This window comes from Lytechinus pictus, chromosome 2, assembly GCF_037042905.1.
Source record: "Lytechinus pictus isolate F3 Inbred chromosome 2, Lp3.0, whole genome shotgun sequence".
NCBI classification, from domain to species: Eukaryota; Metazoa; Echinodermata; class Echinoidea; order Temnopleuroida; family Toxopneustidae; genus Lytechinus; species Lytechinus pictus.
The window spans coordinates 28,690,807-28,716,828 of record NC_087246.1 but is presented as its reverse complement, the minus strand read 5'-3'; the positions used below and the strand labels follow the sequence as shown (position 1 = coordinate 28,716,828).

Genomic DNA, 26,022 nt, shown 5'->3' with positions numbered 1-26,022 from the left:
TATTGTATATCCCTTCAACGAATCGTAGGGACATCGTACTATCAGCGCAGGTGGGTCTATTTATATGACGTTAAGACAAAAATTATGACAGTAATGAGACTTGATACTACATGAGAGCAAGTACAATTTAAAGGATATGGACAAGATTTATGCTTAATTTCTGATCAATGTATCTGATGATAAAATCAACATGATAATAATACCACCGCATGACAAGGTGACGTCTTGCAATGGAAATGTATATGGATTATTTGTTTGTGTGTGAATGTACATAGAAAGTGTAGCGTTTGATATCGGCCTTCAACTTTTTCATTCCATCTTAAAATAGGAAAACAACGTGAATGTGCCTCTTATAATCATGATAAATACCCTGTTATTAAGAATTTAAAGAAACACGTTTCTTTGTGTATATGGGGTGGGGTCTTTGAAAAGCAATATGATAAACCTACCTTCCTCACAAAACTCCCCCGTGTATCCAGGAGGACAAGTACAGTTGTAGTTTGGGAAAGTACCAGGGTTACAGGTAGCACCATTAGAACAGTTATTCCCGTCACAGGGATCTAAGACTGTCGCAAATACATTATTAACCATGTTAACTCTTTTAGTCTGTATTATTTACTTGTTTCATGAAAAAAATCAGAAAATATAACAAAAGCAGTTACATCTAAAAATTTCTAGTCAATTTTTGTTTCCCATTTGATTTTAATATTAAAAAGAAAAGGGATATGAAAGGGCCAAGGATGGAAAACTGAATTTATTCTTCGATCAACTGAAGTCGGTTTGAAGGAAAGCGAATTTTTTTAAATGTATTAATAATCTAAAATTTAGATTTAAATACAGTTTTAGGCATTGGAACTTATGTTACTCCAAGATATTAAAAACAGAGTGCAATATTCAAATTAGCCTTGGCAAGAAGGATTGTAAAATTCTAAAACTGCATACTAGAGGCATAGCAAAGTTATTTTCTACAATTTTGAAAAGCAATCATAACTAAACCTACCACTGCTAATATTAAGAACAAATAGCCAACCGGTAGTGGACATACCCATATTGTACGATCGGTGATTGAAAAACAACTAAATCTAATAAATGATTTGATATAAGTTTAGAGATTAAGTGATAATTCGTATTTTCAGGAAAGGGGAAGTGATACCTATTTACCATGATCATCTTAATGCAATTTCACGGTAATAATATATCATGAATGAAAGTTAATGTGTGGGAAGTAGTTATACAAACCAGTTTCACAATATTCTCCCGAGTATCCAATAGGACATTGACATGTGTAGTTAGTAGAAGAACCGTTTACAGGGTTACATGTAGCGCCATTTTGACAGCTATTGTTACAACATGGACATGTGCCTATTTCGAGAAGGTTAGAAATGAAGTTATGACAATAATAAGGCTTGATATTGACAGCAAGTACAATCTAAATGATATCGACAAGACTTATGGTAAATGACTGAAGTAAATCTGATGGTAAAATCAAAACGACAATAAAACCACTTGGCAATAATGACAACCTGCAATGGAAATACTAATGGGTAACTTTCTTAGTGAATGTTCCTGGAAAGTGTAGCATCTATGTGTCCCTTCGGCATTTGAAAAATTCCATCTCGACGTGTGAATACGAGAATGTGTTTATTATAGTTCTGATGATGACCATGTTATTTACATATTTAAAGAAAACGTGTATCTTTGTGTGTAAAACAGAGTGCAATATTCAAATTAGCCTTGACAAGAAGGATTGTGAAATTCTATAACTACGAACTAGAGGCATGGCAAAATTAATTTCTAAATTTGTGAAAGCAATCATAGCTTACCCTACTACTACTAATATTTAAAAGAATAGCAAACCGTTAGTGGATATATACCCATATTGTACGATCGGTGATTGAAAAAAATCTATTAAATTATTTGATATAATTTTAGAGATTAATTGATAATTCGTACTGTAAGGAAAGGGGAAACAATACTTATTTATCATGATCATCTTCATGCAATTTTCACGGTAATAATATCACGAATGAATTAGTAATTATACAAACCAGTTTCACAATATTCTCCCGTGTATCCAATAGGACATTGACATGTGTAGTTAGTAGAAGAACCGTTTACAAGGTTACAAGTAGCGCCATTTTGACAGGTATTGTTATCACAAGGGTTTATTTCTACCGCGATTTCTACAAGGTTAAAACAAAATGATGTAAGAATATTGTATTGTATATATCTTAAACGAATCGTAGGGACATCGTACTATCAGCGCAGGTGGGTCTATTTATATGACGTTAAGACAAAAATTATGACAGTAATGAGACTTGATACTACAAGAGAGCAAGTACAATTTAAAGGATATGGACAAGATTTATGCTTAATTTCTGATTAATGTTTCTGATGATAAAATCAACATGATAATAATACCACCGCATGACAAGGTGACGTCTTGCAATGGAAATGTATATGGATTATTTGTTTGTTTGTGAATGTACATAGAAAGTGTAGCGTTTGATATCGGCCTTCAACTTTTTCATTCCATCTTAAAATAGGAAAACAACGTGAATGTGCCTCTTATAATCATGATAAATACCCTGTTATTAAGAATTTAAAGAAACACGTTTCTTTGTGTATATGGGGTGGGGTCTTTGAAAAGCAATATGATAAACCTACCTTCCTCACAAAACTCTCCCGTGTATCCAGGAGGACAAGTACAATTGTAGTTTGGGAAAGTACCAGGGTTACAGGTAGCACCATTAGAACAGTTATTCCCGTCACAGGGATCTAAGATTGTCGCAAATACATTATTAACCATGTTAACTCTTTTAGTCTGTATTATTTACTTGTTTCATGAAAAAAATCAGAAAATATAAACAACAGCAGTTACATCTAAACATTTCTAGTCATTTTTTCCCCATTTGATGTGAATATTAAAAAGAAAAGGGAACTGAAAGGGCCAAGGATGGAAAACTGAATTTATTCTTCGATCAACTGAAGTCGGTTTGAAGGATAGCGATTTTTTTAAATGTATTAATAATCTAAAATTTAGATTTAAATACAGTTTTAGGCATTGGAACTAATGTTACTCCAAGATATTAAAACAGAGTGCAATATTCAAATTAGCCTTGGCAAGAAGGATTGTGAAATTCTAAAACTGCATACTAGAGGCATAGCAAAGTTATTTTCTACATTTTTGAAAAGCAATCATAACTAAACCTACCACTACCAATATAAAGAACAAATAGCCAACCGGTAGTGGACATACCCATATTGTACGATCGGTGATTGAAAAACAACTAAATCTAATAAATGATTTGATATAAGTTTAGAGATTAAGTGATAATTCGTATTTTCAGGAAAGGGGAAGTGATACCTATTTATCATGATCATCTTAATGCAATTTTACGGTAATAATATATCATGAATGAAAGTTAATGTGTGGGAAGTAGTTATACAAACCAGTTTCACAATATTCTCCCGTGTATCCAATAGGACATTGACATGTGTAGTTAGTAGAAGAACCGTTTACAGGGTTACATGTAGCGCCATTTTGACAGGTATTGTTATCACAAGGGTTTGTTTCTACAAGGTTAAATACACAGTGATATATATGTAAGATCAATGAGGGCACAGCAATATAAACAGTTCTAACATTGACAATAGAGAAAGAAAAACCCCACTTTCTTCGAAAATTTTATGGGTTAGTGGTCCTGTTTTGGTCAGTTGATCATAATTATGTGGATACCTCTTTAACAATGACGAATGCCGAGTGACAAATTTTCTCTAATCTGACACAAGAAGGGAAACGATTAGTTACCGATACCACATCAATCCTTTAGATGTATGATGTTACAATCACAAATACATATTTTTTTGTAAAGATTATCAAAATAACATGACATACCTTCGTCACATAACTCCCCCGTGAATCCAGGAGGACAAGTACAGTTGTAGTTTGGGAAAGTACCAGGGTTACAGGTAGCACCATTAGAACAGTTATTCCCGTCACAGGGATCTAAGGCTGTAGTAAATATATTATCGACCATGTTAACGTATATCTTTAATTTTTATTTAATTTTTTTATCCATGAAAGAAAAAGTCCGGAAAGTGTGATAAGAACAATTGTATCTCAATCCTTCTTGTCCATTTTAGTTTCACATGATTTGATGTGAATATCATAGAGAAAAAGGGAACGGACAATTGGTGGATGAATTGTAGTCGATTTGAAGGATAACTGGTAATTTTTTTTAATATATTAATAATCTAAATTTAGTTAAAAAAGAGTTAGGCATAAGAACTTGTGTTACTCCAATACATTAATACAAGGACATCTATTTCTTCTAAAATGGAGTACAATATAAAAATTAGGCTTGGCAAGATTTTGAAATCTGTAATTCCATACTAGAGGATTACAAAAATATTTTCGAAATTTATTAAAAGCAATCATTACTAAATCTACTACAAATATAACAAATGCCAACAGATAGAGGACATACCCATACCGACGGATCGATGACTGAATAACAACGGAATCTAATAAATAATTTGATATAATTTTCAAGATTTAGTAATAACTCGTTTTCAAAGAAAGAAAAATAATACCTATAATCACGATCTCCTAAATGCAAGTCTCACGGTAATGATATATTATGAATGAAAGTGAATGTGTGGGAAGCAGTTATACAAACCAGTTTCACAATATTCTCCCGAGTATCCAATAGGACATTGACATGTGTAGTTAGTAGAAGAACCGTTTACAGGGTTACATGTAGCGCCATTTTGACAGCTATTGTTACAACATGGACATGGGCCTATTTCGAGAAGGTTAGAAATGAAGTTATGACAATAACAAGGCTTGATATTGACAGCAAGTACAATCTAAATGATATCGACTAGACTTATGGTAAATGACTGAAGTAAATCTGATGGTAAAATCAAATCGACAATAAAACCACTTGGCAATAATGACAACCTGCAATGGAAATACAATGGGTAACTTTCTTAGTGAATGTTCCTGGAAAGTGTAGCATCTATGTGTCCCTTTGGCATTTATACAATTCCATCTCGACGTGTGAATACGAGAATGTGTTTATTATAGTTCTGATGATGACCATGTTATTTACATATTTAAAGAAAACGTGTATCTTTGTGTGTAAAACAGAGTGCAATATTCAAATTAGCCTTGACAAGAAGGATTGTGAAATTCTATAACTGCGAACTAGAGGCATGGCAAAATTATTTTCTAAATTTGTGAAAAGCAATCATAGCTAACCCTACTACTACTAAAAAAAAAAAAAAAATAGCAAACCATTAGTGGACATATACCCATATTGTACGATCGGTGATTAAAAAAAATTAATAAAATTATTTGATATAATTTTAGAGATTAAGTGATGATTCGTATTGTAAGGAAAGGGGAAACAATACTTATTTATCATGATCATCTTCATGCAATTTTCACGGTAATAATATCACGAATGAATGAGTAATTATACAAACCAGTTTCACAATATTCTCCCGTGTATCCAATAGGACATTGACATGTGTAGTTAGTAGAAGAACCGTTTACAGGGTTACAAGTAGCGCCATTTTGACAGGTATTGTTATCACAAGGGTTTATTTCTACCCCGATTTCTACAAGGTTAAAACAAAATGATGTAAGAATATTATATTGTATATCCCTTAAACGAATCGTAGGGACATCGTACTATCAGCGCAGGGGGGTCTATTTATATGACGTTAAGACAAAAATTATGACAGTAATGAGACTTGATACTACAAGAGAGCAAGTACAATTTAAAGGATATGGACAAGATTTATGCTTAATTTCTGATTAATGTATCTGATGATAAAATCAACATGATAATAATACCACCGCATGACAAGGTGACGTCTTGCAATGGAAATGTATATGGATTATTTGATTGTGTGTGAATGTATATAGAAAGTGTAGCGTTTGATATCGGCCTTCAACTTTTTCATTCCATCTTAAAATAGGAAAACAACGTGAATGTGCCTCTTATAATCATGATAAATACCCTGTTATTAAGTATTTAAAGAAACACGTTTCTTTGTGTATATGGGATGGGGGTCTTTGAAAAGCAATATGATAAACCTATCTTCCTCACAAAACTCCCCCGTGTATCCAGGAGGACAAGTACAGTTGTAGTTTGGGAAAGTACCAGGGTTACAGGTAGCACCATTAGAACAGTTATTCCCGTCACAGGGATCAAAGACTGTCGCAAATACATTATTAACCATGTTAACTCTTTTAGTCTGTATTATTTACTTTTTTTCATGAAAAAATCCGAAAATATAACAACAGCAGTTACATTTAAAAATTTCTAGTCAATTTTTGTTTCCCATTTGATGTGAATATTAAAAAGAAAAGGGAACTGAAAGGGCCAAGGATGGAAAACTGAATTTATTATTGGATCAACTGAAGTCGGTTTGAAGGATAGCGAATTTTTTAATGTATTAATAATCTAAAATTTAGATTTAAATACAGTTTTAGGCATTGGAACTAATGTTACTCCAAGATATTAAAACAGAGTGCAATATATAAATTAGCCTTGGCAAGAAGGATTGTGAAATTCTAAAACTGCATACTAGAGGCATAGCAAAGTTATTTTCTACATTTTTGAAAAGCAATCATAACTAAACCTACCACTACTAATATAAAGAACAAATAGCCAACCGGTAGTGGACATACCCATATTGTACGATCGGTGACTAAAAAACAACTAAATCTAATAAATGATTTGATATAAGTTTAGAGATTACGTGATAATTCGTATTTTCAGGAAAGGGGAAGTGATACCTATTTATCATGATCATCTTAATGCAATTTTACGGTAATAATATATCATGAATGAAAGTTAATGTGTGGGAAGTAGTTATACAAACCAGTTTCACAATATTCTCCCGAGTATCCAATAGGACATTGACATGTGTAGTTAGCAGAAGAACCGTTTACAGGGTTACAAGTAGCGCCATTTTGACAGGTATTGTTATCACAAGGGTTTATATCTACCCCGATTTCTACAAGGTTAAAACAAAATGATGTAAGAATATTATATTGTATATCCCTTCAACGAATCGTAGGGACATCGTACTATCAGCGCAGGGGGGTCTATTTATATGACGTTAAGACAAAAATTATGACAGTAATGAGACTTGATACTACAAGAGAGCAAGTACAATTTAAAGGATATGGACAAGATTTATGCTTAATTTCTGATTAATGTTTCTGATGATAAAATCAACATGATAATACTACCACCGCATGACAAGGTGACGTCTTGCAATGGAAATGTATATGGATTATTTGTTTGTGTGTGAATGTACATAGAAAGTGTAGCGTTTGATATCGGCCTTCAACTTTTTCATTCCATCTTAAAATAGGAAAACAACGTGAATGTGCCTCTTATAATCATGATAAATACCCTGTTATTAAGAATTAAAAGAAACACGTTTTTTTGTGTATATGGGGTGGGGGTCTTTGAAAAGCAATATGATAAACCTACCTTCCTCACAAAACTCCCCCGTGTATCCAGGAGGACAAGTACAGTTGTAGTTTGGGAAAGTACCAGGGTTACAGGTAGCACCATTAGAACAGTTATTCCCGTCACAGGGATCTAAGACTGTCGCAAATACATTATTAACCATGTTAACTCTTTTAGTCTGTATTATTTACTTTTTTCATGAAAAAATCCGAAAAGATAACAACAGCAGTTACATTTAAAAATTTCTAGTCAATTTTTGTTTCCCATTTGATGTGAATATTAAAAAGAAAAGGGAACTGAAAGGGCCAAGAATGGAAAACTGAATTTATTCTTCGATCAACTGAAGTCGGTTTGAAGGATAGCGAATTTTTTAATGTATTAATATTCTAAAATTTAGATTTAAATACAGTTTTAGGCATTGGAACTAATGTTACTCCAAGATATTAAAACAGAGTGCAATATATAAATTAGCCTTGGGAAGAAGGATTGTGAAATTCTAAAACTGCATACTAGAGGCATAGCAAAGTTATTTTCTACATTTTTGAAAAGCAATCATAACTAAACCTACCACTACTAATATAAAGAACAAATAGCCAACCGGTAGTGGACATACCCATATTGTACGATCGGTGACTAAAAAACAACTAAATCTAATAAATGATTTGATATAAGTTTAGAGATTACGTGATAATTCGTATTTTCAGGAAAGGGGAAGTGATACCTATTTATCATGATCATCTTAATGCAATTTTACGGTAATAATATATCATGAATGAAAGTTAATGTGTGGGAAGTAGTTATACAAACCAGTTTCACAATATTCTCCCGAGTATCCAATAGGACATTGACATGTGTAGTTAGTAGAAGAACCGTTTACAGGGTTACAAGTAGCGCCATTTTGACAGGTATTGTTATCACAAGGGTTTATATCTACCCCGATTTCTACAAGGTTAAAACAAAACGATGTAAGAATATTATATTGTATATCCCTTAAACGAATCGTAGGGACATCGTACTATCAGCGCAGGGGGTCTATTTATATGACGTTAAGACAAAAATTATGACAGTAATGAGACTTGATACTACAAGAGAGCAAGTACAATTTAAAGGATATGGACAAGATTTATGCTTAATTTCTTATTAAGGTTTCTGATGATAAAATCAACATGATAATACTACCACCGCATGACAAGGTGACGTCTTGCAATGGAAATATATATGGATTATTTGTTTGTGTGTGAATGTACATAGAAAGTGTAGCGTTTGATATCGGCCTTCAACTTTTTCATTCCATCTTAAAATAGGAAAACAACGTGAATGTGCCTCTTATAATCATGATAAATACCCTGTTATTAAGAATTTAAAGAAACACGTTTTTTTGTGTATATGGGGTGGGGGTCTTTGAAAAGCAATATGATAAACCTACCTTCTTCACAAAACTCCCCCGTGTATCCAGGAGGACAAGTACAGTTGTAGTTTGGGAAAGTACCAGGGTTACAGGTAGCACCATTAGAACAGTTATTCCCGTCACAGGGATCTAAGACTGTCGCAAATACATTATTAACCATGTTAACTCTTTTAGTCTGTATTATTTACTTTTTTCATGAAAAAATCCGAAAAGATAACAACAGCAGTTACATTAAAAAATTTCTAGTCAATTTTTGTTTCCCATTTGATGTGAATATTAAAAAGAAAAGGGAACTGAAAGGGCCAAGGATGGAAAACTGAATTTATTCTTCGATCAACTGAAGTCGGTTTGAAGGATAGCGAATTTTTTAATGTATTAATATTCTAAAATTTAGATTTAAATACAGTTTTAGGCATTGGAACTAATGTTATTCCAAGATATTAAAACAGAGTGCAATATATAAATTAGCCTTGGCAAGAAGGATTGTGAAATTCTAAAACTGCATACTAGAGTAGAGGCATAGCAAAGTTATTTTCTACATTTTTGAAAAGCAATCATAACTAAACCTACCACTACTAATATAAAGAACAAATAGCCAACCGGTAGTGGACATACCCATATTGTACGATCGGTGACTAAAAAACAACTAAATCTAATAAATGATTTGATATAAGTTTAGAGATTACGTGATAATTCGTATTTTCAGGAAAGGGGAAGTGATACCTATTTATCATGATCATCTTAATGCAATTTTACGGTAATAATATATCATGAATGAAAGTTAATGTGTGGGAAGTAGTTATACAAACCAGTTTCACAATATTCTCCCGAGTATCCAATAGGACATTGACATGTGTAGTTAGTAGAAGAACCGTTTACAGGGTTACAAGTAGCGCCATTTTGACAGGTATTGTTATCACAAGGGTTTATATCTACCCCGATTTCTACAAGGTTAAAACAAAATGATGTAAGAATATTATATTGTATATCCCTTAAACGAATCGTAGGGACATCGTACTATCAGCGCAGGGGGGTCTATTTATATGACGTTAAGACAAAAATTATGACAGTAATGAGACTTGATACTACAAGAGAGCAAGTACAATTTAAAGGATATGGACAAGATTTATGCTTAATTTCTGATTAAGGTTTCTGATGATAAAATCAACATGATAATACTACCACCGCATGACAAGGTGACGTCTTGCAATGGAAATATATATGGATTATTTGTTTGTGTGTGAATGTACATAGAAAGTGTAGCGTTTGATATCGGCCTTCAACTTTTTCATTCCATCTTAAAATAGGAAAACAACGTGAATGTGCCTCTTATAATCATGATAAATACCCTGTTATTAAGAATTTAAAGAAACACGTTTTTTTGTGTATATGGGGTGGGGGTCTTTGAAAAGCAATATGATAAACCTACCTTCTTCACAAAACTCCCCCGTGTATCCAGGAGGACAAGTACAGTTGTAGTTTGGGAAAGTACCAGGGTTACAGGTAGCACCATTAGAACAGTTATTCCCGTCACAGGGATCTAAGACTGTCGCAAATACATTATTAACCATGTTAACTCTTTTAGTCTGTATTATTTACTTTTTTCATGAAAAAATCCGAAAAGATAACAACAGCAGTTACATTTAAAAATTTCTAGTCAATTTTTGTTTCCCATTTGATGTGAATATTAAAAAGAAAAGGGAACTGAAAGGGCCAAGGATGGAAAACTGAATTTATTCTTCGATCAACTGAAGTCGGTTTGAAGGATAGCGAATTTTTTAATGTATTAATATTCTAAAATTTAGATTTAAATACAGTTTTAGGCATTGGAACTAATGTTACTCCAAGATATTAAAACAGAGTGCAATATATAAATTAGCCTCGGCAAGAAGGATTGTGAAATTCTAAAACTGCATACTAGAGGCATAGCAAAGTTATTTTCTACATTTTTGAAAAGCAATCATAACTAAACCTACCACTACTAATATAAAGAACAAATAGCCAACCGGTAGTAGACATACCCATGTTGTACGATCGGTGACTGAAAAACAACTAAATCTAACAAATGATTTGATATAAGTTAAGAGATTAAGTGATAATTCGTATTTTCAGGAAAGGGGAAGTGATACCTATTTATCATGATCATCTTAATGCAATTTTACGGTAATAATATATCATGAATGAAAGTTAATGTGTGGGAAGTAGTTATACAAACCAGTTTCACAATATTCTCCCGAGTATCCAATAGGACATTGACATGTGTAGTTAGTAGAAGAACCGTTTACAGGGTTACAAGTAGCGCCATTTTGACAGGTATTGTTATCACAAGGGTTTATATCTACCCCGATTTCTACAAGGTTAAAACAAAATGATGTAAGAATATTATATTGTATATCCCTTAAACGAATCGTAGGGACATCGTACTATCAGCGCAGGTGGGTCTATTTATATGACGTTAAGACAAAAATTATGACAGTAATGAGACTTGATACTACATGAGAGCAAGTACAATTTAAATGATATGGACAAGATTTATGCTTAATTTCTGATAAATGTATCTGATGATAAAATCAACTTCATAATAATACCACCGCATGACAAGGTGACGTCTTGCAATGGAAATGTATATGGATTATTTGTTTGTGTGTGAGTGTACATAGAAAGTGTAGCGTTTGATATCGGCCTTCAACTTTTTCATTCCATCTTAAAATAGGAAAACAACGTGAATGTGCCTCTTATAATCATGATAAATACCCTGTTATTAAGTATTTAAAGAAACACGTTTCTTTGTGTATATGGGGTGGGGGTCTTTGAAAAGCAATATGATAAACCTACCTTCCTCACAAAACTCCCCCGTGTATCCAGGAGGACAAGTACAGTTGTAGTTTGGGAAAGTACCAGGGTTACAGGTAGCACCATTAGAACAGTTATTCCCGTCACAGGGATCTAAGACTGTCGCAAATACATTATTAACCATGTTAACTCTTTTAGTCTGTATTATTTACTTGTTTCATGAAAAAAATCCGAAAAGATAACAACAGCAGTTACATCTAAACATTTCTAGTCAATTTTTGTTTCCCATTTGATGTGAATATTATTTTTAAAAAAGGGAACTGAAAGGGCAAAGGATGGAAAACTGAATTTATTCTTCGATCAACTGAAGTCGGTTTGAAGGATAGCTAATTTTTTTAATGTATTAATAATCTAAAATTTAGATTTAAATACAGTTTTAGGCATTGGAACTTATGTTACTCCAAGATATTAAAACAGAGTGCAATATTCAAATTAGCCTTGGCAAGAAGGATTGTGAAATTCTAAAACTGCATACTAGAGGCATAGCAAAGTTATTTTCTACATTTTTGAAAAGCAATCATAACTAAACCTACCACTACTAATATAAAGAACAAATAGCCAACCGGTAGTGGACATACCCATATTGTACGATCGGTGACTAAAAAACAACTAAATCTAATAAATGATTTGATATAAGTTTAGAGATTAAGTGATAATTCGTATTTTCAGGAAAGGGGAAGTGATACCTATTTATCATGATCATCTTAATGTAATTTTACGGTAATAATTTATCATGAATGAAAGTTAATGTGTGGGAAGTAGTTATACAAACCAGTTTCACAATATTCTCCCGTGTATCCAATAGGACATTGACATGTGTAGTTAGTAGAAGAACCGTTTACAGGGTTACATGTAGCGCCATTTTGACAGGTATTGTTGTCACAAGGGTTTATTTCTACAAGGTTAAAGACACAGTGATATCTATGTAAGATCAATGAGGGCACAGCAATATAAACAGTTCTAACAATTTTGACAATTATAGAGAAAGAAAGACCCTACTTTCTTCGAAAATTTAATGGGTTGGTGGTCCTGTTTTGGTCAGTTGATCATAATTATGTGGATACCTCTTTAACAATGACAAATCCCGAGTGACAAATTTTCTCTAATCTGACACAAGAAGGGAAACGATTAGTTACCGATACCACATCAATCCTTTAGATGTATGATATTATAATCACAAATGCATATATTTTTGTAAAGATTATCAAAATAACATGACATACCTTCGTCACATAACTCCCCCGTGAATCCAGGAGGACAAGTACAGTTGTAGTTTGGGAAAGTACCAGGGTTACAGGTCGCACCATTAGAACAGTTATTCCCGTCACAGGGATCTAAGGCTGTCGCAAATACATTATTAATCATTTTAACGTATATATTTGAGCGTGTATTTCTTTTCTTTTCATTATATCTAAGAAATACTTGTTCATTGTCGTTTCACATCATTTGATGTGAGTAGGGAACTGAAAGGACAATATTAGAGATGGAATTTATTCGTTGATGAAATGGATCGGTTTAAATGATGGCTGACATTTTTGTATTAGGTTGAAATAGAGCTAGGCGTAAGACCTTACGTTACTTCAAGATATTAATACATGGACATCTATTTTTACTAAAACAGAGGGTAAGATTAAAACAATCCCTGGCAAGAAGGATATTTTTTAATTCCATAGCTGCATATTCTAGAGGCATATCAAATTCATCTTCTTTTTTTAGATTTATGTCCATTATTTTTATCCTAACTAAACCTACTACTAAGATGACAAAATATCAAAGAGATAGTTAACATAACCATACTGAACGATCGATGACTGATTAACAACAAAATCTAATGATTTGATATAAATGTAGAGATTTAGCGATAATTCGTTGTTGAGGAAATTGAAAATAATACCTGTCATCATGATCACCTAAATGAAATATTCAAGTTAATAATATACCATGAATAAAAGTGAATGTGTGGGAAGTAGTTATACAAACCAATTTCACAATATCCTCCGGTAAATCCAATAGGACATTGACATGTGTAGTTAGTAGAAGAACCGTTTACAGGGTTACAAGTAGCGCCATTTTGACAGGTATTGTTATCACAAGGGTTTATTTCTACCCCGATTTCTACAAGGTTAAAACAAAATGATGTAAGAATATTATATTGTATATCCCTTAAACGAATCGTAGGGACATCGTAATATCAGCGCAGGTGGGTCTATTTATATGACGTTAAGACAAAAATTATGACAGTAATGGGACTTGATACTACAAGAGAGCAAGCACAAGTTAAAGGATATGGACAAGATTTATGCTTAATATCTGATTAATGAATCTGATGATAAAATCAACATAATAATACCACCGCATGACACGGTGACGTCTTGCAATGGAAATGTATATGGATTATTTGTTTGTGTGTGAATATACATAGAAAGTGTAGCTTTTGATATGGGCCTTCAACTTTTTCATTCCATCTTAAAATAGGAAAACAACGTGAATGTGCCTCTTATAATCATGATAAATACCCTGTTATTAAGTATTTAAAGAAACACGTTTCTTTGTGTATATGGGATGGGGGTCTTTGAAAAGCAATATGATAAACCTACCTTCCTCACAAAATTCCCCCGTGTATCCAGGAGGACAAGTACAGTTGTAGTTTGGGAAAGTACCAGGGTTACAGGTAGCACCATTAGAACAGTTATTCCCGTCACAGGGATCTAAGACTGTCGCAAATACATTATTAACCATGTTAACAGCAGTTACATTTAAAAATTTCTAGTCAATTTTTGTTTCCCATTTGATGTGAATATTATAGAGAAAAGGGAACTGAAAGGGCCAAGGATGGAAAACTGAATTTATTCTTCGATCAACTGAAGTCGGTTTGAAGGATAGCGAATTTTTTTTAATGTATTAATAATCTGAAATTTAGATTTAAATACAGTTTTAGGCATTGGAACTTATGTTACTCCAAGATATTAAAAACAGAGTGCAATATTCAAATAAGCCTTGGCAAGAAGGATTGTGAAATTCTAAAACTGCATACTAGAGGCATAGCAAAGTTATTTTCTACATTTTTGAAAAGCAATCATAACTAAACCTACCACTACTAATATAAAGAACAAATAGCCAACCGGTAGTAGACATACCCATGTTGTACGATCGGTGACTGAAAAACAACTAAATCTAACAAATGATTTGATATAAGTTAAGAGATTAAGTGATAATTCGTATTTTCAGGAAAGGGGAAGTGATACCTATTTATCATGATCATCTTAATGCAATTTTACGGTCATAATATATTATGAATGAAGGTGAATGTGTGGGAAGTAGTTATACAAACCAGTTTCACAATATTCTCCCGTGTATCTAATAGGACATTGACATGTGTAGTTAGTAGAATAACCGTTTACAGGGTTACATGTAGCGCCATTTTGACAGGTATTTTTATCACAAGGGTTTATTTCTACAAGGTTAAAGACACAGCGATATAAAATTATGTAAGATCAATGAGGGCACAGCAATATAAACAGTTCTAACAATTTTGACAACAGAAAAAGAAAGACCCTACTTTCTTTGAAAATTGTATGGGTTGGTGGTCCTGTTTTGGTCAGTTAATCATAATTATGTGGATACCTCTTTAACAATGACAAATCCCGAGTGACAAATTTCTCCAATCTGACACAAGAAGGAAAACGATTAGTTACTAATCCCAAAGCAGTCCTTTAGATGTATGATATTATAATCACAAATGCATATTTTTTTGTAAAAAATTATCAACAAAACTTGACATACCTTCGTCACAAAACTCCCCCGTGTATCCAGGAGGACAAGTACAGTTGTAGTTTGGGAAAGTATCAGGGTTACAGGTCGCACCATTAGAACAGTTATTCCCGTCACAGGGATCTAAGGCTGTCGCAAATACATTATTAATTATTTTAACGTATATATTTGAGCGTGTATTTCTTTTCTTTTCATTATATCTAAGAAATACTTGTTCATTGTCGTTTCACATCATTTGATGTGAGTAGGGAACTGAAAGGACAATATTAGAGATGGAATTTATTCGTTGATGAAATGGATCGGTTTAAAGGATTGCTGACATTTTTGTATTAGGTTGAAATAGAGCTAGGCGTAAGACCTTACGTTACTTCAAGATATTAATACATGGACATCTATTTTTACTAAAACAGAGGGTAAGATTAAAACAATCCCTGGCAAGAATAATTTTTCAAATCCATAGCTGCATATACTAGAGGCATTGCAAAATTATCTTTTTTTACATTTATGATGATTGTTGTTCTAACTAAACCTACTACTAAGATGACAAATAGCTAACAGATAGTTAACATACCCATACTGAACGATCGATGACTGATTAACAACAAAATCTAATGATTTGATATAAATGTAGAGATTTAGCGATAATTCGTTGTTAAAGGAAAATGAAAATAATACCTGTCATCATGATCATCTAAATGAAATATTCAAGTTAATAATACACCATGAATAAAAGTGAATGTGTGGGAAGTAGTTATACAAACCAGTTTCACAATATTCTCCGGTAAATCCAATAGGACATTGACATGTGTAGTTAGTAGAAGAACCGTTTACAGGGTTACAAGTAGCGCCATTTTGACAGGTATTGTTATCACATGGGCCTATTTCTATGACGATAGATAAAAAAAAAATATGACAGAAATGAGGCTTGGTACCGTCAGCAAATACCATCTAAAGGATATCGACAAGATTTATGCTTAAATACTGATTGACGTATCTGATGGTCAAATCAATATGACAATAATACCACCGCATGTCTTGCAGTTGAAATGTTAATGAGCGATTCCAAAAAACTGACATTTTCTAAAAATTACAAATGGCTCCATTTCAAATCTGGATCAATATTTTCTATCAAAACTCATATGGAAGTTCAAAAACACAAAACGGGCTCATAATTATTTGTTTTTCTCAAGCATTTCCTTATAGGAGGATCAGAACCATACAAAAATTATATACATGGGACTACATATATATATATATATATAAATGTGTGAAATTATACATGTACAACAGCTTTGGCAACTCTTTTATTTAAATATTTTGTGAAAGAAATGGATGATTTCTTTGCCAATTTTTCCAAAGGGCAGATAGCTCTGGGGAACCTTGATTTAAGCTACGGCTACCATTGTTATCTTCATCCATTCCTTTCACATATATATATATATATATATATATATATATATGTGTGTGTGTGTGTGTGTGTGTGTGTGTGTGTAATGATACGCATAATTACAAGGCAATTTTAATGTAATTTCTTCTGAATGAAAGTTTGCCATTCAATACAACTTTCTCAAGAAATCCTGTTGGTAAATGTGTGTGCGAGGTGGTATATAAATGGGTGAAAAAACGGTGGATTGTCCATGATATTAAATATGTGTGTGGGTAAGTTTCTTAACATGGGGGTGCATGAACATGAGGTAGTATGGATATGTGTGTGTGCATGTTTCTACTGCAAATTCAAACTTATTTCACATAGATCTCACGAAAAATCTCACACTATCACATAAGTAGTTCAAAAAGATACGCGTTGGAATGCATGTTATTCTCTTCTCACGCGCGATAACTATATGCCAGGATGGAAAGCAAAGTTGTTGCTTAATTTGGTTGAAAATGATATTTTTATTAATGAATGTGATTCGTTTGGAATATATAATAACGTGCATTGTTGTTATAGCCTATTTGTTTATGTGAGTGTAATATTTTGGGGGTGGAACGAAACGAAGATTGGTCATAAAGATATAGAGATAAATAAGATGTGATAAGATGTCAACAAATCTTTGAAGATAAGATGACTGAAATACGATTCGATGAAGACCGGTCGAAGGATCTACTGTAAAACTTACATAGTCAGTGGCTGACTTGATTAACTGAATCATTTGTGTTCGAGTCTACTGTTTCAAGAGCTGAAATGTTTTATACGGTGTGCAGTATTAAAGCTGATTTGTTCCACTCTTGAAGAATATGCCAATGTGTATTTTTCATTGTTATACTAAACCGGGATAGCAAGCTGATAATCAACACCATTCGGGAAAAAAATCGATCAAAGTAGTTCATGGATTTAGGAACTGAGCAAAAAACTTTTACACTCACACAATATCAATTGTCTCCCTAAAATTTGTTTATCTTGATATGCAAAGAAAACATAGTAATTTAGGTTATAATGGTAGGTCACCGACAACCTAGGCGTTTGAATCCCGGGTTTGAATTGTAATTACTTTATGTAACCATGGTAACATAAACTGTCAATGGTACTAAGCGATGTAATTGGTATGACCTATAACTTAAAGAAAAATCAATATTGGAAAAGACGCCATGCTCATTGCATTTTTTTAATGATTGCATATAACTTTCTCATTTTATATTTGGATAAAGTCCCTACATCGTTAATAAATTATTGTAGTTGTCTGTTTACAAGGTTTCCTTATTGTTATATATTCTGTATCTTCATATGGAATGTGTATTATACTGCAGGCCAGGGCACCATTGCAAAAAGTAATAAAGTGAACAGGCCAACACTGCATTGTGAAATATCTAAAAGACTTTCAAAAAATAACAAAGATAACATGTTCACAGTTATGATGACCTCAAGAGGATTTGGATCTATTAACAGCGCTATCAGAAAATATATAAAGAGAACAGCTTACATATTTCAACGAAAATACCAACTTATTTCACATCGTTCTCCAGTGATACCATCCACACAAGCACTCGAATAGTTCATAAAATTAGTCATTGGGACGCATGTTGCTCCATTCTCGCATGTGCTATTGGCACATAAATTTGTTTCTATAAATGTATTAAAGGAAATTGCGAAGTCGGTTGAAAAAAAACCCCAAACATTTCAAATAGCTCTAAAACACAAAAAGCATATGTTTTTGAGCGATATTGTACATCGAGAAACTCAAAGTCACAAACTAATTGATAAGTCTGTTTTACTTGCCGAAAATAAATGTGTTTTTTTAGAAGAAACATACCTTGATCACAGAAATCTCCCATGAATCCTTGTGGACAAGTGCATGAGTACTCAGGGAATGTACCAGGGTTACATGTAGCTCCATTTGAACACTCATTCTCGTCACAGGATGAGACTATATTTCGCAAGAGAAGATTAACATACGTCACCGATTGATTTATAATCACGTGACAAAGGCTCATTTGCAAGGTTTAAGAAAGGCGATATTTCTTTTTCGTTTGTAAGACTCATATGTAATCGGTAGGTATCAATTCGCTCTTCTAATCTACCAATTATGACATATCATAACCTATGCTCTGATGTTTGTTGTTTGATAAAATATCAACATGTATAGCCCTTTCACATTTATTCGTAATCAGCCAATAACAATCTAAATGAGCCGACAGGAAAATCTATCTTGGTTTGAATTGACATTAGTAGCGTAACAAATTCGTTTTCACATTAACTCATAATGTGTTAGGTCAGTTCTGAGCAATATGTGCAGATCGATATGATCATAGCTTGGGCACATTTAAAACATGACTTTGATTCTTTGTGAAAGCATTGACAATCCCGACGTTTCGTTGGAGAACGCGAATGCTTATTTGCGACGGTAGTTGATTTTGGAAGAGACTTTTGGGCCCGTCGTCATGCTCGTAAAACTCTGTCCCGCAATGCAAATTGTGTGACATGAGATTTTTTTTTCGTTTCGCATCTGGAACGGAAACATTCAATCTGCGTTTCGTGTGCAAAATTCTGGTTGCTACTATGGTAACAGCGATATATCCGATTTAGGGCGACTTTCCAAAGCCACATTTGGTTCCTCCCAGAGCTCGAGAGGCCGCCCGGGGGGCCAAATTCCATTGAAGAGTGGATACCAGGCGCGACCACGCGTAAAAAGGGAATAAGGGGGCAAGTACGTTACGTATAGGCCTATGAAACGTTATAAGGGTGTCAAAAACGATGTTTAAAATACTGAAAAAGGATGATATGTTTTCAATACTTGTAGGTTTCACAAGCTAAATACTTGTTAAGAGATGCATTTTCATAATCTGGAAAAACCTTGCTTCCCTTGTTTAGGGTGCTTTTCGAAACCGCATGGTCGTGCCTGGTATCCACTCATCAATGGAAGTGGTCCCCCCGAGAATTCGAATCTAATCCCCCATTTCTGGGGAAAGTAAAGCATGATGCCCATTACATTGTGTGCTAGAGGCATATCGTTCGTGTAGGAGTAAACAAAAGAAAAAAACCCGCACGTATACATGCTGTGTACATAATCAACGCATGCGAATGGTTTCGGATGGAGAGGTGATTTGACCCATGGAATCAATTGCCAGAGATCCACCAATAATCCACATTAAATGCAATATCGATTCGATGGACTGTAATGATCTATATCTAAGCCTTAATTCAGTAACTTTTTCCTCACTCAATATGTACTCGATTTGTTTGAAAAACCACTTTCTTATCCATGTCATAATCTATTTTAGGTCCTGCATTTTGAATATCTCCAGCTATCAGTCGTAATGTACATGCATGTATGTGCGGGTGTCGCGGGAAAGAATTTTGCACACGAAAAGCAGATCTGTAGGGCCTGTAACCCCCCTGTAACACAAAGCTTAGCATTGATTGTAGAGCAGTTCTCTACGTTTGATTCTATTGACTATAATGTACAATCAATCTTAAAAATCAAGTGTATGATTATTTGTGTTAGGGGACCCTAATATAAGCGTCCGTGAGGATTGCGAAATGTGGCAAATGTCTCTTCAATGCCGGTACGAGTGGTGCACGAGGCCTGGTCACATATTCGTCTCGTGAATTCGCGATGGATTTGAACGTTCATCAATTCAAACGCTATGTCCCCTTAATATATTTTTTTCTGATCATCCCTAATAAAGGACTAGACCTAGTTGGACTTTGCTGATTGTACTCAGAACTGAAGAGCGTTTCATCAACATTTGTCTTCTAGCAAGTGGTCCGATTAGCTGGACAATTTTCCCTGATTCTGATAAGCTGCGAAGCACAGTTTCTATGGTCACGATGGCAACTGTTGGATACGGCATACTTTGTCGGATAAATCATCCGTCAAGTTCTTTTATGAAACACCACCAGATTACCGTGTTTATTTCGAAACACTGACTGACCAAGCCTCTTATGATATCGGTCTGGATAGGGATAGGAATTTAAGCAAGTCCAACTGAATAAGATCATTACTGGATGAGAACATATTATTACTTTCTGGCATACTCTACATGTTTCACAACAGCCATACATCAATGTAGAGAAGATCATGGCCCTATATACCTTCATCTTGGTCACTGTCGTGATTCCTCTCCTGAACCAAGAGTTCTTGGACAGTCTGTCAAAGGAGGCACTTGCCTTAGCAAGTCTGGCGTTGACTTCATCGTCAATGAAATTTCTGGAGAGTGTGCTGCCGAGTTAGGTGAACTTGTCCCCCACGTTTAGGCGTTGTCCATTTAGAGTTAGGTAAGGTTCAACATTATGGCCTTCCGAGAACTGGTTGATGCAATACCAGGGTCTTCTTTGTGCTTGTGGTAAGGCAAAAGTTACCGCAGGCCTCAACTTGTCAACACTATGCTGCATGTCAGTTGAGGGCACAGGAAGTCGTTGATAGTATCAGTCGAGACTTGGGTTTTTGCTTGAAGCCTCACAAGGTTGAAGACAGAGCAGTTAGTCCTGAACCTGATGACGGTGCCTGGGTTTACATTGCTGAATGCATCTGTTGGCATGGCTAAGAACATGAGGCTGAAAAGGTGGGTGCAAGGACACAAACTTTATTTCACACCGTTGGAGACATGGAATGGATCGGAGGTCACGCCGTTGTCCTCGGGTCTTGCCATCATGCTATCATAAAGCTTTTGTACGATGGCGATGAACTTTTTGGGGCATCAATACTTCGCCATGATTCTCTAGAGACCCTCTCAAAAGCCTTGATGAGATCGACGTTATTTGAGTAGAGATCAGCATTCTGTTCCTGACACTTCTCTTGTAGGTGTGTAATAGATACACTTACTAATTTACGATCGTGACAACATTTTTCACAACTAAAAACAGACTGGAGTCGTTTGCACATTCTCAGATATCAGTCAAGAATTTCACAGTTGTAATTCCATCATGGCGAATTATGCAACGAATTATCATTTCGGCCCATTTAGATTGCATTTCGGCCTATTCCGTTTATAATGTGAATAGGACTAACCGAACAACCATTTAGAATTAAGCACGCGTATCATTTAATTGTTGTTACCATTGCCGAAAATTTATTTAGAACTAAAGCACGTTTATTATTTTAATATCTTCCCGACATTCAACGTGAAATTAAACAAGATTTTTATTCTTTCTCTTATTACCATAGCTTCGAACATTTTCCCTCAAATAGCAACATAAGCAACAAGAACAACAACAAATTATTGTGAAGTATTAGGTTTTGAACAGAAAACAATCTAATCAAGTCCAAAATAAGCGGAATTCTAATTACTGTTGCATATGGTCCCAGAAAAACCTTCGAAACAGTTACATCGGACTGCACCGGCACCATCCGGAATTACTTCACAGGTTCCATTGACACAAAGGTCCTCAAGATTTACACATATATCTATCAAGAAGTAGAAACATTGGAAAATCATTAAACTCTTATGGCAAAGATGATGATTATGATGATGAAATCCTATTCATAATGATAGTGGTATTAAATATTCATCATCATCGTCGTCGCCACTAATATGATATGCTTAGTATTAATAATAATAATAATAATGATAGCTACGATTTATAAAGCGCTTTTTGCCAGAGGATACAAAGCGCTGCTATTATTACCCCGAGCTACCATCACCGGCGCTCAGTGCATGCAAGGAATTACTCCTGCCGGGTACCCATTCACCTATTACTACCATGATTAACATCATTTGTGAACACTAAAAACTGAAAAGCGCCGAGACTCATTGTTTTTAGGTGGTTTCTCCTTTCTGATACTGGGTCAGATGCATAAAAAGTAGCAATTGTTTTGCTCGACTTTTGCTTGAGTCCGTATGCAAAAAGGCGACCGCACACCTTACGATTGGTCTGCGACCCGATTTCAGAATAAAATGTTGTAGAATTTGATGCTAGTATTCAGAATTGGAATATCTTACTGTGTAATGTTTTAAATATTCTTACGCATACCTATGTTCAAATCTGTGACTATGATATCATCCTTCTTAGAATAAAAGCGAATTTAATATCTAGTCGTAATGACGTCATAGCAGTCGTATGATTGGCTACGATTTGAAACTAATTTGGCCTTTATTCCAAAATAAAGGCTTGCAATCTTTCAAAATGGTTATATCAGTATTCTTTCAATCAATTTTAACCTGAGATAAAATGATATGTTCCATTAATATTTTCAGAAAATGAGCAAAATGCGATTTGTTCCAAAATCGGATCGCAAGCAGTCGTAACTGAGGTGTGCGGTTGCCTTAACAAGTGGAGCGCCTCTTGCAGTCTCGCCTGCATTACGCAATACAATATAGCAGCAGTGCTGACTTTGAAAACGACTATAGAATTATCATTCACAAAAACACCATTCATATGATAAAAAATACTATGTTCACTGACCCTAAATGACATTTGACCTTGACCATGTGACCAAAGACTTGTGCAAGACGATCAGTGATACTTGATTACCCTCATGTTATAATGGCAATTCAACAAATACCCCCAACACGGCCAAAGTACATTGACCTTGGTCATGTGACCTGAAAATCACGCAGGATATACACTGATGCTTGATTACTGTTATGTCCAGGTTTCATGAACTATATCCATATACTTTCACAGTTACAAGTATGATATCTCGTTTTGATTCCCTAACATAATCTAAGTTTATTGACCGTAAATGACCTCTGACCTTGTTCATGTGACCTAAAACTCAGGCAGGGTGTTCAATGATTCTTGATACCAGATTCATAAACTTTCAAAGTAACGATAGAAATTAAAAAATACCCCCAACATGGCCAAAGTTCAATGTGCTTGAAGCAACTGCTACTTTTTATGCATCTGACCCACACTGTTAAAAAATTTATCCTTAAAATAAAAATTCCTGCAGCAGAGTCTCGAGAACATCTGTAATATTACTAGATTGCGTAATCTTACAGGAAATTGGTATTTGGAATCTTACAAATTTCCTTGAATAAAACACCCTTTTCCCCCTTTTAAAGAGACCTGTTCTGTTAAATTGCAGAAAAATTCCTGTTTTATGAATTTACAGAATGATTCTGTTGTTATTGCTTTCTGCAAAATCTTCTTTTTTCTGTAAAATCACGGTGTTTTTTTTAACAGTGCACTGTTTAGACTAACTAATTAGTATATATGATGGCAAAAAGAAGCTGCTGAAAACTGCTTATCTAATACAAGAGAACCAATGGAGTAAATTAGAAAGTCAAAAAGGGGCATAAGCTTTCGATCCTAGCAGAATCTTCGTCGGAGGCAAAATGACAAACATATACAGTGGAACAACCATAATATAGACCACAAACAAGCTACAGCAACACTAGAAACAAGGAGACAAAAGGGGTCTTAGTGAGTAGAGAAGACCAATCAGGTTAGTGAAGGGGATGAAAGAAAAGGAGTAGGCAGACACAAAGGGAAGTTAGTGTAAGACCAATCAGGTTAGTGAAGGGGATGAAAGAAAAGGAGTAGGCAGACACAAAGGGAAGTTAGTGTAAGTAAGGCCAGTAAAAGACCTCAAGCCAAGAGGGATTAAGATAATGAGGCAGGCAACATCAAACAGGATCTGGAACAAACAGTGATAGAGGGATGAATAACAAGAGAATTAGTGAGAGGTGGGTCAAACAGGTTACAAAGAAAGGCATAATAAACTGGTGCATAAGAGTGGGGGAAAAAAGGGAAAGGAATGGGGAACAACTGATAATGTGCAAAAGACATATAAGTATATATGATAAAGCATTAAACAAACTAAGAGAAGAAGGTAAGTGTAAATATGTATCTATAAGTGATATGTATATAAATATATCCAAAAAGGAAATGTATATGAAAAAATATAAATACACATATGGTGTAACTGATATTGTAATCCGCTAGGTGTGACGGGAAAAAAAACATAAGACTATATAGTAGGAAAAAAAAAACTGTATATGTGAAAAAGAGGAAGCAAATTGCCTAAAAGGTAAAAGCAAATATAGAAGAGAGGGGGTGTATTATGAAGAAACCATAGTATACATGTAAATAAGCAAATGTGGTAAATCTAAAAGAGGTGAGTGGAGAAAAAATATATATATAATAATTATTATATCGCCTGAATAAGGAAGGAAAAATTGGAGCTGAGCTTGTATGAGATATGGGAGGAAAGTAGAGGAAGAAACTATAATGTAACTATTCAAAAGAGCTGAGGGGAAAAATTATATGTGTATATAAATTGAAAGTGGATAGGAAAGAATAATCAGTCGTTCCCCTCTTGGATGTTCAGGCCATGAGGTTGGGTGGTGCGAAGTCGTCTCATCCAGAGCTTCTCTCTGCTAGTACGGACTGAGTCAGGACGGGTACCTAAAGATTCGATGCCCTGTAGCATCATGTCAGTGATGGAGTGGTTGGGGAGGTTAAAATGGCGGCCAACTGGAGTGTCCAGCTTTGCTGTGTTGACGGTGGATCTGTGCCCGTAGAATCGTTTCTTGAGTGGGTCTTGGTTTCCCCTATGTATTGTACCCTACAAACTCTGCAAGTGATGAGATATACAACATTAGTGGTAGTGCATGTGATGTTGCCCTTGATTTGGTGAGACAGGCTGGTAGAGTTGCTGGTGAAAGTGTCGCCCTCGTGAAGGAGTATTTCACATATGATGCACCTGTTGCTGGTGCATTTGAAGGTGCCATGCTGTATGGGAGAAGAATGGTTAGTGAGGGAGGGCACTTCAGCACGAACAATGAGGTCCCTGAGATTCGGTGTGCGTCGGTATGCTAGAAGGGGAGTATCGGGAACGGCCTGTTGGAGACGATCAGAAGTGTGTAAAATGTGGTGGTTATCACACAGGATTTTGCGGAGAGGGGGTAGATTGGGATGGAAGGTGGTCACAAGCGGTATTCTGTCGGTAGTCTCCTTGTCACTTTTTGGTTTGAGAACTTCAGATCTGGGGAGAGAACGAACTTTGTTAATTGCCAGTTGGACTGCCCTGGCCCCATGGCCCCTGGCACAGAGATGTTTCTGCAAATTCCTGGCATGGAAGGAAAAATCAGGGTCCTCGGAGCAGA

At 34.7% G+C, this 26,022-nt stretch overlaps 1 protein-coding gene across 1 annotated transcript in view; it reads right to left on the bottom strand.

Moving 5' to 3' along the window:
- The window catches only part of LOC129281904 (fibrillin-1-like), a 130,840-nt gene that overhangs the window by 78,082 nt on the left and 26,736 nt on the right, over positions 1-26,022 (bottom strand). The window contains exons 11-35 of the mRNA XM_064095588.1: positions 22,260-22,376; positions 18,783-18,896; positions 16,293-16,415; positions 15,544-15,660; positions 15,092-15,214; positions 14,358-14,474; positions 13,741-13,875; positions 12,984-13,100; positions 12,533-12,655; positions 11,743-11,859; positions 11,123-11,257; positions 10,337-10,453; positions 9,717-9,851; positions 8,926-9,042; positions 8,307-8,441; positions 7,521-7,637; positions 6,901-7,035; positions 5,494-5,628; positions 4,683-4,805; positions 3,899-4,015; positions 3,454-3,576; positions 2,668-2,778; positions 2,049-2,183; positions 1,240-1,362; positions 450-566 (exon numbers count right to left, since the gene is read on the bottom strand). Coding sequence (XP_063951658.1) covers positions 450-566; positions 1,240-1,362; positions 2,049-2,183; positions 2,668-2,778; positions 3,454-3,576; positions 3,899-4,015; positions 4,683-4,805; positions 5,494-5,628; positions 6,901-7,035; positions 7,521-7,637; positions 8,307-8,441; positions 8,926-9,042; positions 9,717-9,851; positions 10,337-10,453; positions 11,123-11,257; positions 11,743-11,859; positions 12,533-12,655; positions 12,984-13,100; positions 13,741-13,875; positions 14,358-14,474; positions 15,092-15,214; positions 15,544-15,660; positions 16,293-16,415; positions 18,783-18,896; positions 22,260-22,376 — 3,078 coding nt within the window. The remainder of the gene's footprint in view (positions 1-449; positions 567-1,239; positions 1,363-2,048; positions 2,184-2,667; positions 2,779-3,453; positions 3,577-3,898; positions 4,016-4,682; positions 4,806-5,493; positions 5,629-6,900; positions 7,036-7,520; positions 7,638-8,306; positions 8,442-8,925; positions 9,043-9,716; positions 9,852-10,336; positions 10,454-11,122; positions 11,258-11,742; positions 11,860-12,532; positions 12,656-12,983; positions 13,101-13,740; positions 13,876-14,357; positions 14,475-15,091; positions 15,215-15,543; positions 15,661-16,292; positions 16,416-18,782; positions 18,897-22,259; positions 22,377-26,022) is intronic.